Source organism: Malus domestica, chromosome 04, assembly GCF_042453785.1.
Source record: "Malus domestica chromosome 04, GDT2T_hap1".
Lineage (NCBI taxonomy): Eukaryota > Viridiplantae > Streptophyta > Magnoliopsida > Rosales > Rosaceae > Malus > Malus domestica.
Genome location: NC_091664.1, coordinates 6428089 through 6444842, shown reverse-complemented (window position 1 = coordinate 6444842; position 16754 = coordinate 6428089). Strand labels below are relative to the sequence as shown.

Sequence of the window (16754 nt, the reverse complement as noted above, 5' to 3'; positions counted from 1 at the left end):
TTTATTAATTAGCTACAAATCATGAATCTCACCCAAAAAACCATCCAAGTGGCCGGTCCATCTCCTCCCAAATGGGCCAGCCACACCCCTATATAAACACCCTCATTTTCAAAACCTAAATTCCAACTCTCTTGCAAAATTCTCTAAATTCTCCAAACACTTTTCCCTCAAAATTTTAACTTTGGCATCAGACGTTCTTCAGCTAAAGCTCCCCCCCCCCGGCCCCCAAATTCATCGTGGGTGCGTGAGGCTCTTGGCCTTGACCTAAGGTGTTATTTATTTTGTCGGGTGCAATTTTGTCCAAGAAGAAGAAGATGAAAATTTGCATCCACAGTTATCAATGAAGGTAATATAATATATTTTCCAAGAATTGATCGGGTTACTAACAGAAGACCTCTCATTACTTAACCAGGTAAACGTCAAATATCAAAGCCGTATTTATTTTTACAAACTAAAGTATATTGGAAAGAAAATTCATGCATTTTCAACATATTTTTCCTCTACACCCAAGCAAGTCTTCAATTATAACATCTAGACCAAGAGTAAAATAAAGGGAATTGTTATTAGCACTCCAAAAATCTCATTTTGCACTCCAAACTTTCTATAATTAGAAAGAAAAATACACTTACAAAGAGCGTAGAATGAGATTTTTAGAGTGCTAATAACAGTTCCCAAAATAATTTAAGCTCCATATGATTTTATGATTACAAAGTAAAGCTTCTAAAATATCAAGGTAATCCTCTTCGCTTAGAAGTGAAGAGGTCTTATGTTCGAATCTCATGGATGGCGAATTTGGTACCAAATTAGGCTGCCTTGGTGGTATTCCTTTTCGCTTAAAAGTGAGAAGTCTTAGGTTCGAATCTCATGGATGGCAAATTTGATACCAAATTAGGCTGCCCATTGTGTGGCTTAGCCGAACTCTATCTCCCCCTAATGTAAAAATATCGATGTACTAAAAAAAAAAAAAAAATCAAGGTAATCATTATCTTGAATGCTAGATGATTCAAATCTCCAAAATATTCCAAAACTAAACTTTCAAACACTCAAATGCTTTAGCACGCGCCCAATCACAAAGTCTCATCGACTAGTTGTCACCAAAATAAACGGTTAAATGGGTACCTATAATCACCCCTTTAAATTTTGTGGGTAAATGGTTAAACCCATAGCTCTTTTTTTGCTTGAACGATTACTTATAAACTGTGAATTTTAAATAGGTAGATAACCTCGGTAACCCATACCGCGGATGTTTTGCCCATCTCTATGTACGACCACCTATCATCAAACACTCTAGTTAATGGATTTACAACAGTTTGCTTAGTTGCTTTTTATTTGAGATATTTGCTTTCTTTATGGACAGTGGGAACTCAAATTGGTAATATCTATCGTGATAATTTTGGATGCGATTTTCTGGATCCTAAGAACAAAATGGCGTGTTGGTTGCCATTAGTCATGAAGTGCCATTTGAATTAGTTCTAATTCTAGTTTTTCATTTGACAAGAATTCCAATTCTAGTTCTATCATTTGAATCATTTCTTCCTGTATGTATGGGGGTGTTATACGTTTATGTTGCTGTCTTGCTGACATGAATTGTGCTTTCTTTATCATTATGGTAATACAGATGATGACGACGATGACTGATCAGAATCTATTGCATCATTTGTTATAGCATGAAGGAGTCGAAACATTTCTTATATATGACTGCACCAAAAGTATCAGCACACGTCTTAGTTAAACAATTTGATGAGAATTGTGAATCTTCTGATGATGGTTCTTAGTATACGGATGATGCCTGCTTGTACCATACTTAACCAATCCCGAAATTACCAAGCACCAGTCAACGTCATACCTTCAAAGACCCATTGAGGGGTTCATGCTGAGGCACCCCTGCTGAAGCATAAGAATTTCTCACTAACCAGGAGGCTAATCGCAGCATGACACATGTTAACGTCAGAATAAAGCTCATAGAGTCCTACATCGACCGCGAACAAAAGCTAAAGGTTCTCCTCAACTATAAAAGGAGACCATTCTCCTACAATTAGTCCTTAATGTCATTATTGTACTTAAACTAGTCATTAGTACCCACTAATGATGATTATGCTTGAACCTATGTATTTGTGTAAACCCTTCACTATTAATGAGAACTCCTCTACTTCGTGGATGTAGCCAAACTTAAGGTAAACTATTTACATCTTGTGTTTGCTTTCCTATCTCTATCTCTTTACATATTATCCTTACTAGTGATAGGAGCAACCGAGCGAAGGTCACAAACTTGACACTTTACGTTGTTCCAAAGTTTTCACTGATTTTGTGCATCAACATTTGGTGCCGTCTGTGGGAAGCACACTTATTCCTACTCTCTTCAGCTTTGTCAAGATATTTTCCATCGTTCGTACACTCTCATTCGATTAGGCAGCCCTCTCCAACATGGGGAGTGAAGGAAGTTACAGCACGCAGAACGACACTCCTCTTGTGCCTAGCGTGAAGCAACGAAGGAAGGAACGAAAGAAGTTTGCTCTTCAAGCTAAAGTTGAAGAGTTGGAGGCTTAGAACAACAAGATAGCAATGAAGAATGAAATCTTCCAGGAATAGTATGAGAAGCTCTTCAGAATGCTCCATGAGGCTAGGTATACTCAGTCACACGAGCCCATTGCTCTTGTAGATGCTAAGCATCACCTAGGTACCCCCCAACACAACGGGTCACCAGTCTTCAGCATGGATATTCCTAATGAGGAGCAAGCTACTCATCAATATGTTGATCAACGTGAGACTTCTCTCAACCGAGCTACTTCGACCCTAAACATGAGAAGTAGAGGGAGACACCTCCTTGTAGAGGGAGTGGAAGGATCGAAAGCTGTTTATTGTGACTATTGAGACTTTTTGAGGCAACGTCGAGAAAACCCTATCCATATAAGCTCAAAAATCAATGACCCAAGGGTTTTTGAAAGACTCGGTCCTCTACCATGGCCCAGGCCAGCTACCAATCCAGGGAATGAGCGACAAGTCCTAGGACCTTCTTGTCTTACAGCTCCTTGCGGAAGTAAACAAGTTGAAGGTCGAAAGTCAGGCCGAGATACCTGACTGGAATTAACCAAGGCCCGACCTTTTTACAAAGAGGATCCTTGACACACCCCTCCAAGCAAAGACAAAGTAGAAGCTCGGCTTACAACTATATACTGGAATAGAGGATCTAATTGAACACCTTAACCTCTTTGAGTCCACCATGGCATACGGAATGCATACTGATGAAGAACGATATCTTCTTTTCCTTTCCACCCTCTCTAGTAGAGCTCTGAACTGGCATTGCTGCCTTCCATCTGAGACGGTAAATTTCTTTAAGGAGCTGAGGAAACTGTTTGTTTCTCAACACATTTTCCAAACCGATCACTTGCATTCTGTAGATGACTTGTACACTATTCTCCAAAAGCCAAATGAGTCACTAGCTAGCCATTTCAGCCATGAGGTTGCGCTGAGGCAAATGACAAGATTTCCCTCAAGGCCTTCACAGCAGGTATACATGAGTGTTTCTTCAAGTACATGATCAATGCCAACACTTAGAAGACTTTCTCTGAGGTGATGGCACATGCTTATAACCATGTATCTGCCAAAGTAATGACATATCATAGGAAACCCCCTATGGCTATCCTCTATTAACAAGTGGGAAATGGGAGCCAAATCAAACCAAGTGAGAAAACCTCGACCTTCTAGACGGTTGTTGCATCTCCCTCTACCTTACCTAGTGTGTTGCTAGGATAACAAACATATCAATCTCAAGGCAAGAGGAAGGATTTCCATCCTCAATAGTCTCATTTTAATAAGAAGAGTAAGGGACACTATCGGGATAACCAAAGTTCTCACTATGATAACGCCTGCCCTCAAACAGTTAATACGATAGGCCAAACACAGGTTAAGACAAGCCCTACCTTAATGTATGAAACATACACACCTTTGAATGTCACATGAACAACGATTTACCCCAGTATAGCTCACTTGATACCAAAGTCAAAGCTGAGGCAGCCAGATTATAAGTCCACGAAGAACACATGCATGTTTAGCAATTACCACGAGTATAACCGCTATGACAGCGAGAAGTGTATCACCCTCCATGACCATATCGAAGCTTTGGCACGCGAAAGGAAAATTGATCCATTCCTCTTCACCTTCCCAGGGATAACCGTAACCAACACCAGGTGAACGTGATATATTCTATCAGCGGTGGCACACCCCTATCTAAATCTTCCAACAAGGCCATGAAAAACAGTGAACGAACTTTGAGGTCTGGCCACCAAGTGTTTCATGTGGAAAACATCAGGGAAGGCAATTATCAAAAGCCTAAATATGATCTGATATATTTCTACCCTGAGGAGGAATGAGGCATCATCTACCCTCACAACGACCCACTGATCATGAAGGCTCACATAGCCAACTTTGATGTGCGACAGATCATTGTAGACACAGGTGTTTCGGTCAATATCATGTTCGCCGAAGCTTTTAGGGCACTTAATGTAGTTGAACACTTGCTTGATCCCTCAATTACTCCCATGATAAGTTTTTTTGATGATACCGTGCAACCTTTGGGGAGCATACACTTACCACTCACCATTGATACAGGCCCTTGTACAGTTACTATTACCACTAATTTCTTTGTGGTCGACTGCCTGACAGCGTACAATATCATCTTTGGGTGCACATGCATCATTGATCTTAAAGCCATGGTATCCATACATATGGTGTTGATGAAGTTTCCAACACCTTCTAGCAATGGTTACATCAGAGGAGATCAACTTAGTGCACGATTATGCTACAACTCTTCAGTCAAGTAACAACGTTTGCATGTGCCCAAGGAAACCTTCTCTATACATAGCCAAGTCATAAAGACCAGCCCTGATAAAGCCAACTTGGCTCTTCGTGATGGCAATGGTCAACCTAACGATCCACGAGATGACTCTTTCACTCAGCAAGCACAGCCTGCTGAAGAGTTGGAGAAGCTTTTTATCTCAAAAGACTATCCAGATCGTATGATGAAGATTGGAACCACCCATTCGGTTGACATTAATCTCCTTTTTGCAAGAGAACACCTAGGTATTTACTTGGGCATACGAGGACATGCTAGAAATTTCTCCCGATATCATCTGTCATCGCTTGATCATTGATCCCAAGACCAAGTCGGTGAGACAGAAGCGAAGATCTTATGACACCAAACAGTACGAGGCAATGAAGGCAGAAGTTGAAAAATTTAAAGATATAGGCTTCTTCCATGAGGTCATCTATCCAATGTGGGTAACAAGTGCTTATGTACCCTCAGGACAAAGATCACACAACTTTCACCACTGACAAATGACTTTATAAAGTCATGCCCTTCGACCTTAAGAATGCAGGCGTGACTTATCAGGGATTAGTTAATTCAATGTTCGCCGAGCAGATTGGCAAGAACATGGAAGTTTATGTTGATGATATGATAGTCAAAAGAAAACATGCTAACCAACACATCATCAACTTGTTTGAAACCTTCACCATCCTGAGGAGGTACCAAATGAGGTTGAACCTCAACAAATGTGCCTCAACGTGGGCTCTGGCAAATTCTTGGGCTTCATGATTAGCCAACGATGCATTCAAGCTAACTCCGAGAAGATCAAAGCAATCCTTAACATGAGAGAACCAATAACTTCAAAAGACATTTAGAGCCTTACTGGCAAAGTGGCAGCTTTGACCATGCTTATCTCTAAGGCCATAGACAGATATGCTCATTTCTTCAAAGTGCTTAAGGGAAGTAAGAAATACATTACATGGACTAATAAATGTGCCAAGGCATTCAAGAACCTCAAAGAGTACATGAGTAAAGCCCCTTACTCTCCAAACCTAAAGTTGATGATGTTATCATTATCTATTTATATGTTTCAGCTTTAGCAATTAGTTTTATTCTCATTCAAAAGAATGGTAATGTTGAACGACCCGTCTACTACACTAGCAAAGCCTTATAAGATACAGAGATACGATACTCTAACATTGAGAAATTGGCTCTAGCATTGATCATGTCTGCTTGAAAACTTCGCTCTTACTTCCAACCACACTCTATCATCGTGTTTACCAATCACCCCCTTCGACAAATACTCTAGAGTCTTGACACTTCGGGACGAATGATCAAATGACGATAACATTGGGTGAGTTTGATGTCTCTTACCAACTAAAGCCAGTTGAGAAGGGTTAAGCAATTGCAGACTTCATCACTGAATTCACATATCCAGTTGACATTTCTCCTACACCTGAGGCATTGGCTTTGTTACCTTAAGAAGCTCGAAAAGGAGAACCAACCTTCCCAGTATGGTCTTTGTATGTTGATGGCTCATCCAACCAACAAGTCTGTGGAGTAAGACTGGTCTTTACTATGCCTAACAAAATTGCAATGGAGTATGCCCTTCTTTTCAAATTCAAAGCGTCAAACAATAAGGCCTAGTATGAAGTCCTCCTAGTAAGCGCGTTTAGCCAAACACCTTGGAGTTAAACAACTTGATATCTTCAGCGACTCTCAGGTAGTGGTTAACCAAGTCACGAACAACTTTGACGCTAAGGATAGCTCCATGGACGCATATCTTACGCAGGCACAACTTTTGCTCAAGCATTTCCACTACTATATCACCCAAGTCCTTCGAGCAGTAAATAGCCATGCAGACGCCTTGGCTCGCCTCACCTCAGCAGTGGAAGACGAGATTGGAAGAAACATTCATGTCGAGTTATTGGCAGCACCAAGCACCATAGCCATGGAAGTGTGCAACGTACAACAAAGGGATAGTTGGATCACCCCAATCTATAAATTCCTTACTCATGGCACCTTCCCAGATGATAAAGTCCAAGCTAAGCAAATTTGATTCAAGTCTGCTAGCAACCTGATCATCAATGACCAACTCTATAAGCAAGGTTTTACCCTGCCTTACTTGAGGTGTCTGACTCCGGATAACGGAGATCAAAGAGAAACCATAAGTGAACATTCAAAGATAAACAACTCGGCACTCTAAGGAATCCACCAAAGAGATAAGAGTTTACAGATAGGAAGAAAAACACTCTTCAATAAAACAAGTTTAAAAGTAATTTTTAATTTCTGAATAATTGTGTTTCCATACATGAGTAGTGGTTTTAAATAGCTAGGCATGGAACAACCTTCAACCTTCCATGAATAGGTTACTAAGCATGAAGTTAATGTAAGACTAATCATGAACTTAAATGAGAACATGAACCATCATTGAATTAAATATGCTGAATACACCATGTAATAATTAGACGAGTCCAAATTCGGTGTCATACATTTCTGTTGTGCGATAACTCGTCCTCAAGTTTTGTTTGGTCTTCCTCGATCTTTCAAATGTCCAACTAACATTTTCCACAATAGCCAATTTAGCACCAATAAATTTGAAGACCTTGAAAAATTCCAAGAAGCCCAACAGTCCAAATAAATATTGATTTTTCATATTCTCATCAGGGGTGCTGCCAGATTGTTTGATGTAGAGTCGCTTCGATCCATCATGATGACGTGCATCATTCTTCACAACATGATTGTGGAAGATGAGTACGATTATGAAGCCGTTGATGAATATGAGCCAGACACGATGAACAATTCAAGAACACGTATATATTGTGCTCATGACGCCACCGATGAGCCCGTGCAACATGAGCCATTAGAAAGGGATGGACGTTACAATGAAAGGATCATCCAACGATATACTGCACTTCAAAGGTCATATATGCACAATGCCCGCCAACTTGACTTGATAGAGCACCAGTGGGAATTGAGGGGTGCTGACGATACTTAAGTTCATTAGTGTTTGTTTTTATTTGGTGTGTTTATTTTATTTTATGTGGTGTGTTTTTTAGTTCATTTAGTGAGTTGAAATGTAATTTTATTTTATTTGGTGTGTTTATTTTATTTTATGTGGTGTGTTTTTTTAGTTCATTTAGTGAGTTGAAATGTAATTTTATTTTATTTGGTGTGTTTTTTTGGTGTGTTGATGTTATTTTATTTGGTGTGTTTAAATGTGTTTTGAATAAAGTACTAAGTTCAATAAATTGGAAACAACATAAAGTACTCTATTCAATGAATAAGAAATTACAACCCGAATAAGAAATTACAACCCGAATTGATTGGAAAATTATGGGTTCGTGAATGGATGATAACCATCACCTAACCAATTTGTGGTGCTAGGATGATCTTCTCTTGTCGTGCTAGGATAATCTTCTCTAGTGGTGCTAGGACCATCTCCTCTTGCTCTCGCTTCTCTTGCACGCCTCCTTCGCACCACGTCCGCTTTCTCTGACTTCCAAAAATATTTAGAGTCTGGAGACTTCCCTTCTAAAGGCTCCTTCATAATGTCACGATCTCGTTCAGCCATTCTTTCTTCTCTTCTATGTTCCCTTTCTTGCCGAAGTAGTTCTCTTTCTCTCTCATCAGCTTCAAATTTTCTCTCAAAAGCTGCAGCTTTTGCATCCTTTAGCCTTATCAGCCTCAAATTTAGCCATTTCCCGGGCCAAATTCAATTCACCTTGGCAGGCAAGATCTTCCATATACTTTGCATAATCATTCTTGGAAGCATTACCTTTTCTCTTTGAAGCCTTCTTACCTTGAGGCCTAATTGGAAAACGGGTCGACCCCGACGCTTGTTCAACGGGGGGCGTTTCAGGCACTTCTTCATAATCATCTTCATCATGATCATGCGAGGCATGCTCAGGTATAGAGTGTAGAGGGGTGTTGTTCATGAAAACTTCTGGACCGACATGCACAACTCTAAATTTAGGACAATCTTTGACAATATTCCAACATTCAAACCAGGTGAATGTTTTGTTTTTGCTTTTGGTTTTGGCACCATACCAAGCTTGTGCTTGAAGTTCCTACACAAACAAATAATTATAATGAGAATAGGTAACAAATAAATAATTATAATGAAAGTATGTAACAAATAAATAATACAAACAAATAATTATAAATGAAAGTAGCTAACAAATAATTATAATGAAAGTAGGTAACAAATAATACAAACAAATAAATATAATGAAAGTAGCTAACAAATAATTATAATGAAAGTAGGTAACAAATAAATAATACAACCAAATAATTATAATGAAAGTAGGTAACAAATAAATAATACAAACAAATAATTATAATGAAAGTAGCTAACAAATAATTATAATGAAAGTAGGTAACAAATAATACAAACAAATAAATATAATGAAAGTAGCTAACAAATAATTATAATGAAAGAAGATAACAAATAAATAATACAAACAAATAAATATAATGAAAGTAGCTAACAAATAAATAATATATTGTTACCTGATCCGTTAAATTTTCCCCACTTCGAAGATTACCACTAGCTTGTGCCAAGGCGTCTCTCGACATACTAAACGATTGACTAAGTAATTTCTAACGACTGGACATCGATTCTTTAGTTCTTTGCCCACCCATTTTCTCAAGATAATTGGTATGAATAAGACTCCACATTTCTCGCAACTGCATCTCATTACCCCTAATCGAATCATGAGTAACTTGAACCCAACTAGTACACAACGCAACATCTTCCAGAAGCGTCCAATTCGTACCTGGTTGAGTAGTCATTTTGTTGGAAAAAAATTGGATTGAAACTTTGAAAGAAAGATAGGAATGTGGTTGAAAGTAGTTGAGAAAATATGAAATTGTGGTGTAGGGTAGAAGATAATGAGAAGGTATTTATAGAAAAGTAAAATCAAAATTTTTTATAATTTTCCATAATTTTTTTTTCGGATTTTTAAGAATTTTTTTACATTTTTTTAAAATTTTTATTCACCTAATTAATCTCTGCCGTTGGATTTAAAAAAATTTAAATTCCAACACTCCAGATTGTGCCACGTGTCACAACGGTAACATTTTAGATTTTTAAACAGTTTTTTCTTTTTTTTTATATAATTTACAAAGGTCCATAAAATATGAGATTTTTAAATCAAACGGATGAAATTAAATGATATTTTTAAATGTTTTTTACCGTTGGAAATCCAACGGTCCATAAAATATGACCGTTTCAATCGAACAGACATGGGGAAGCCACGTGGCTTCCCCAACGGTTACTTTTCATAACTGAAATCGCGGGCCCCAGCCCTGTTTTTTTGTCGGACGACTCGCGCCCACGCGCGCGTGAAACGCACGCGCCTGACGCAGCCCTCGGGCTCTCGGGCTGGCAATCCTCGACGGGCCTGCTCCTCGGGCCTCGCCTGTTGCTCGGGCTTCCATACGCTGGAGCTCATCCCCCCAGCAATTTGCTACTGTTTGATCCACAGCCCCCGAGCAACCTCCCCCGCTGGAGGTGCTCTTAACATAATATTAGTATGTGAAACTGACGCTTCCTACCTTCTTGGTTATTAGGGGACACGTGCTATTGAAGGCATAGTCCTACGGTTACCCGAATCAAAAGAGGTGCATTGGAATTCGGAAGCCTTCTCTAATATGCATGAACTGAGGTTTCTGGAATTCAATAATTTGGTCATTTCTTCATGTCCCAAATTTCTTCCATGTTCCTTGAGAATTATAAACTGGAGTTTCTATCCTTCCAAGTTTCTTCCAACCAGCTTTCACCCGCATTTGCTTACTCAACTTGCGATGCGAAAGAGCAAACTTGTTCGGCTTTGGAAGGGAAAATTGGTAAGAGTAATATTGAATAAATGCTATATAAATTATAAAATAATCATTTATTTATTATTTTGGATAAACTTTAAGGTTGTAAAAGCTAAGTATAGGATCTAGGGATGGGCAAATACCCATTGGTTATGGGTAACCGCGGTTACCCACCCATTTAAATTAAACGGTTACGGTTATGGGTAACCGTTTAGATAAATAAATGGTTATGGGTATTAACCACGGTTATAAACGAGTAACCGTTTACCCATTTATTTTATATATGTAAAACTAACACAAACCATGTTCTCGATCCAATAATACTTAGCACCCAATAAATTTGCAAGGAATTCATCGGTCATTCTCTCAATAACACTACTACAGGAATGATGATTCTCATCATCAAGGAATTAGCCAAATTAATTTAAATTCCTTGCAGGTAACCGTGAAATTGACAGAAATGCTATGACAGAAATGTCTTCTAAACAATTTTTGTAACCCAATAATACTTAGCAAATATTATATTTACCTTCATTAGTAACAATTAAAAATATCGTCCGTAAACTATTATTTCAATTATTGGAATAGTATAAGGACTTAAAAAATTAAAATATGGAAATGTATGATGAACGTACCTATAACAGTGTTTAATTGTCAAAAAAAAAATTATGACAAGTTTTTTTAATTTTCAGGTTGTTAAAAAACATGTAGACGGGTGAAAAAAGAGTAATGGTAAAAAAAAAAAAAGATAAACGGGTTAAAAAGGATAAATGGGTAAACGGGTATTAAACGGTTACGGTTAAATGGATATGCAGTTATGAGTATGGTTAACCGTTTATAAACGGTTATAGGTATGGGTATAACCGTTTAGGCAATTACCCAACGGGTAAACGGTTATGCGGGTATGAACATAAACGGTTATGGGTAAATTAACCGTGGTTACCTGCCCGCATAACCATTGCCCATCCCTAATAGGATATGAACCTTATCAGTGTTGTACAGGACTTGCCCAACTTGAAAAATATCAATCTTGGCTTCTCCAAAAATTTGATTAGTACCCCAGATTTCAGTGGTGTTCCAAATCTTGTGAAGTTGAATCTTTTTGAATGTAAGAATTTAGTTGAGATACACCCCTCTATTGCAGTCCTCAAAAGACTTAAAGTTCTAAACCTTGCATGGTGTGAAAGCATTAAGAGCCTCCCAAGTGCGGTTGAAATGGATTCTCTAGAATCTTTATATCTTAGTGGCTGCTCAAATGTGAAAAAGATTCCAGAATTTAGGAAGCAGATGAAGAATTTATCCAAGCTTCACTTAAGCGGGACTGCAATTGAGAAAATGCCTTCATCAATTGACCATTTGGTTGGCCTTAAGGATTTGAATCTATTTAATTGCAAAAATCTCTTGAACCTTCCTGGGGCTATTTGTAATTTGAAGTCTCTTAGACGCCTCTATGTGGGAAAATGCTCAAAAATTCACAAACTCCCAGGAGACATGGATCACTTGAGGCTCTTGGATTGGAAGCCACATTGACAGAGCCGCTTGTGGGTATGAAAAATCTCAAACAACTACTGTTATGCAGATCATATGCTTAAGCAAGGGACAAGTGGGGCCTTCTCCGCATATTAGGACTTGGAAAGAGTGCTCCTGATCCTCCTCCTTGTTGGGGTTTGATGTTTTCTTATCTAAATCGTTTATGCACTTTGAGGACCATAAATCTAACAGATTGTAAACTTTGTGAAGGGGATATCCCCGATGATATTGGTTGCTTGTCCTTTTTGGAAAAATTGGATCTTGGTGAAAATAATTTCGTCAATCTACCTGAAAGCATTAGATGCCTTTCTAAGCTTTATTATCTTGGTCTGTCGAGCTGCAAAAGCCTTCAAAAATTGCCACCTCTTCCATCTAATGGCAAATTGCATGTAGATGTAGACGATTGTACTCCCTTACGAAGTTTGTCAAATACATCCAAGTTGAGCAACAGATTCACCAATTTGTATGATTTTAGTTTCACTTGCCGGAATTGCATTGCATTGGTTCAAGATGAAGGTTGGACTAATAATACAATACTCTCTAGGATTCTAAAATTTGCCACTCAGAACAAGGTACTCTCTCTCTCTCTCTCTCTATTTATACACACACACACACATAAGTTGAATATCAGAGCGTGCAACAAACAAAATTACAAAATAATAAAAATATTATTAAACAAACAAGAATACTGAAACGGCTACAAAATTCCAAAAGATTACATCGTGACTAACTTGTTCTTGACTGAATAACAAGTACGCTATTTATAATAAACTAACCCTAATCCTAAAATGTAAGAAATCAAAACTCTAATGCTAATGGGCTAAGCCCAGAAAATGAAACATTCAAATAAACCAAAATACTAAGGGCCTGTTTGGTATCTTATTTGAAATTTTTTATCATTTCTCAAAACATTTCTTAAAAACAATTTTCTTTAAGACTAAAAAACTTGATTGATTTGTGATTTAAAATTTTTAAATCTTACAACTTAAACTAGACAAAGAAATCTAAAAAGAGGGAGTCACAAGAGAAGGAGAAAGAGGAGAGAGGAGAAGAGAGGAGGAAATAAAATAAAAGATGATTGAATGAAAGAGAAAGAAGAGAGAGGATTGGACGAGATAGAGATGAAGAGAAGAGAGAGAAAGAACCGAGAAAATGAAGAGAACGGATTGGATGAGACACGAAAAAGGTCAACAAAAAAAAAAGGAGAGAGAAAGAAGAAAAGAGAGAGATTTGGAGTGAGAGGGGAAGAGGGAGAGAAAAGAAATGAGTAAAGTTTAAGTTTAAATATTCAAAAAACTTACTTTCTATGTTTTTAGAAAATAGACTATATTTTTGAGTTAGTCTTGAGTTCAGTTTTTGAAACTAGTCATACCAAACAAGTTTTTAAGGTCTAAAACTTGAAAATTGTTTTTGAGTCAAAAAAGTTGGATTCAAGTAGAATATCAAACAGACCTTAATATTTTCCAACAAGATATATATAATAGTTTTTTTTTTTTTTTGGTAGAATATATAATAGTTCTTTGGTTACAGGATTATTACCGAAAGCCACAGGTTGTATTCCCTGGAAGCGAAATTTCGGACTGGTTCAGTAATCAAAGTGTGGGAGACTCAGTAAATATGGAGCTTCCTCCCGCATCATGTACCAACTGGCTGGGAATTGCCTTTTGTGTTGTTTTTCAAGTTTCTAAGGAAAACTTGGTCAATCCAGGTCCAGCTGCCCATTTTTATCATATTAATTTAAAATTTGAGTTTTTATCAAAACCCTTTTACCCTATGATTTGTTCAAAGATGATAGGGTCTCTTATGTCAGAACACCTTTGGGTATTTCAGTTGCCTCGTGAAATTTGTCATCAGGAACAGTTTTTATTCGAAACTTACTTTAGTTGTATTGGAGGGGTAAACGTAGAAGCAGACTTGAATAAGGTGAAGAAGTGTGGGGCTCGTTTGGTGTACAAGCAAGATTTGGAAGAACTCAACCAAACACTGAAAATCCTGAAACGAACACATGAATATTGTGACGAGGCATCTCCAAGTGGACCTATAAGTGCTAGCTTCAACGACACAGAGCAAATCCACAAAAAACATTGTTACTAGTTACCATCTTATAATAAAGGGAACTTTAACGAAAAGCACCCGGTACTGTTCACTTTAACGAAAAACCACATTTTTACACTAAAAAGTCAATCCTAGTACTATTCACTTTACCCTTTATTTTGTCCTTATCATTAAAACTCAAAGTTTTCAAGCCCTTTTCATTAGTTTTCCTTATAATAAATGCAGACAACTCACTATCGATTTATCCCATCAGCTTAATGGTTATCGGAATTTGAGCCCCGAGGTTGAAAATGGTATCTGCCAAGTTAGCCCATATGTGGTTGGACTCTGAGACGCCCCCTGGGTCTAGTTCGACAATGTCTAATGAAGCGAAGAAGCTTGGTGAATTTTTTGAACAATTAATTGAGACAGATACTTGTAGAGACAGGGACCATATCTGAATTGTTGTACTTGGTTGAATATCCAGTGTCTTTAGATAAATGAATGCTAATGATATTGCTCTAATTCTCACCATCTCAGAATTCATGTTAGTAAGCCACCATCTAACTCCCAGCCTTTATTCTTTCTTAATCTGGTTCTTCCTTTGTGCTTTACGATATCTTTTAGTCATACCTTTGTTAGATTCATCCAACGTCTGGAAATCCCAGATTTAGGCCGTACCAGTGATAAGTTTTCGGTAGATTTTGTTTCTGTGATCAGTAAACTCTCTCATGAACTTTTTATTTTGCACTAAGAATGGATGAATGAATTGTTGTGCTTGAGCACCAAATGGAACAAATAAAATGAAAGAAATAACTCTCAATTTATTAACTGATTGAGATAACAAATGTACAAAGAAGAATCTCACAAATTGGCTCACACAAATTATTTCTACGTGAGCTCCTTTTATTACAAAACAAATGGTTTGCCTTCTAATACGTAAAGCCATAAACAAGTTTGTGATGGAGAGAAAAACAAGGATAACCAATACAAAGTAATTGACCAAGATTTATATCGAGCCACATGTCAACAATCTCCACCTTGGCAAGATTCGTAATCACAAACATATTCAGGCACATAGTATATGAGCTATGCTTAAACAATGCTCAAACTTGGCAGGTCTGAGCACATTAGTTAACATATCAGCTGGGTTGTCCGCAGTTGGAACTTTCTGAAGAATAATCTTTCTTTTGGAAAAAAAATCTCACGAATAAAATGAAACCAAACATCGATATCGAATGATAAACTTGGAATTTTGACAAGTGAATAGCACTTTGACTATCACAATGTAGCTCCACCTACTTTTGATAAATTCCTAGATTCTTTATCAGTCCATGTATCCAAATGGCCTCCTTTACAGCTTCTCCAATAGACATATATTCGACCTCCGTTGTTGACAAAGCAACTGTGGATTGTAGTGTAGACCTCCAACTAACTGGTCCTTTGGCCATGGTAAATAAGTAGCCAGTAGTTGATCTTTTTCTATCCAAATCTCTAGCACAGTCAAAATCAACATATTCAACCACAAAATTCTCAAAACTGCTATCACTTCGCTGAAAACATAAGTCGACGTCTCTAGTCCCATGTAGGTATCTTAGAATCCACTTAGCTGCTTGCCAATGTTCTTTTCCTGGATTGTGCATATAGCGACTAACCAAACCAACGGCATGAGCAATATTTGGTCGAGAACATACCATAGTATACATCAAGCCACCAACCAAATTAGAATATGGAATATTCTTCATCTGCAGCTTCTCTTCATTGTTTTTTGGAGATAACAAAGCACTCAACTTAAAGTGAAGAGCCATTGGAGTACTTACAGGTTTGGTGGCATCATTAATACCAAAACATTGAAGCAATTTACACAAATATTGCTTTTGTGTAAGATACCCCAAGCCTTTTTCTCGGTTACGAGTAATTTCCATACCGAGTACCTTTTTCGCTTCACCAAGATCTTTCATCTCAAAATTGTGCTTCATCTGTGCTTTCAACTTTTCAATCTCCTTAACATTCTTCGATGCAAACATATCATCAACATAGAGTAATAAATAAATGAAAGACCCATTTGCAACTTTTTGAAATAAACGCAATGATCATATTGACTTCTTAAATAGTGTTGACCTCTCATGAATTCGTCAAACTTCAAATACCACTGTCTTGGAGATTGCTTCAATCCATATAAAGACTTATTCAATTTACAAACCCATTTCTCTTTTCCAGTTACCTGATACCCATTAGGCTGAGACGTGTAAATTTCTTCATCAAGATCTCCATGTAAGAAAGTTGTCTTAACACTAGTTCAAGATTAAATTGTGCAACAAAGGCTAACATAATACAAATAGATGAATGCTTCACAAAATGAGAAAATACTTCATTATAATCAATACCTTCCTTTTGTTCATATCCTTTTGCTACCACTCGTGCTTTGAATCTTACACTGTCTTCTCCTGGACGACCTTCTTTTTAGTATACACCCACTTGCAGCCAATAGCTCTCTTACTGGGAGGCAATTGAACTAACTCCCAAGTGTTGTTCTTCACAAGAGAATTCATTTCTTCATCCA

The 16754-nt window shown here is 37.6% G+C and overlaps 1 protein-coding gene across 1 annotated transcript; it reads left to right on the top strand.

Annotated features, from left to right (window-relative positions):
• The first annotated feature begins 11605 nt into the window (after positions 1–11605).
• On the top strand, positions 11606–12157 carry LOC114824477 (TMV resistance protein N-like). Its single transcript, XM_029101618.1, has one exon. It carries the CDS (start codon positions 11606–11608, stop codon positions 12155–12157), a length of 552 nt encoding a protein of 183 aa, XP_028957451.1.
• Positions 12158–16754: the final 4597 nt, after the last annotated feature.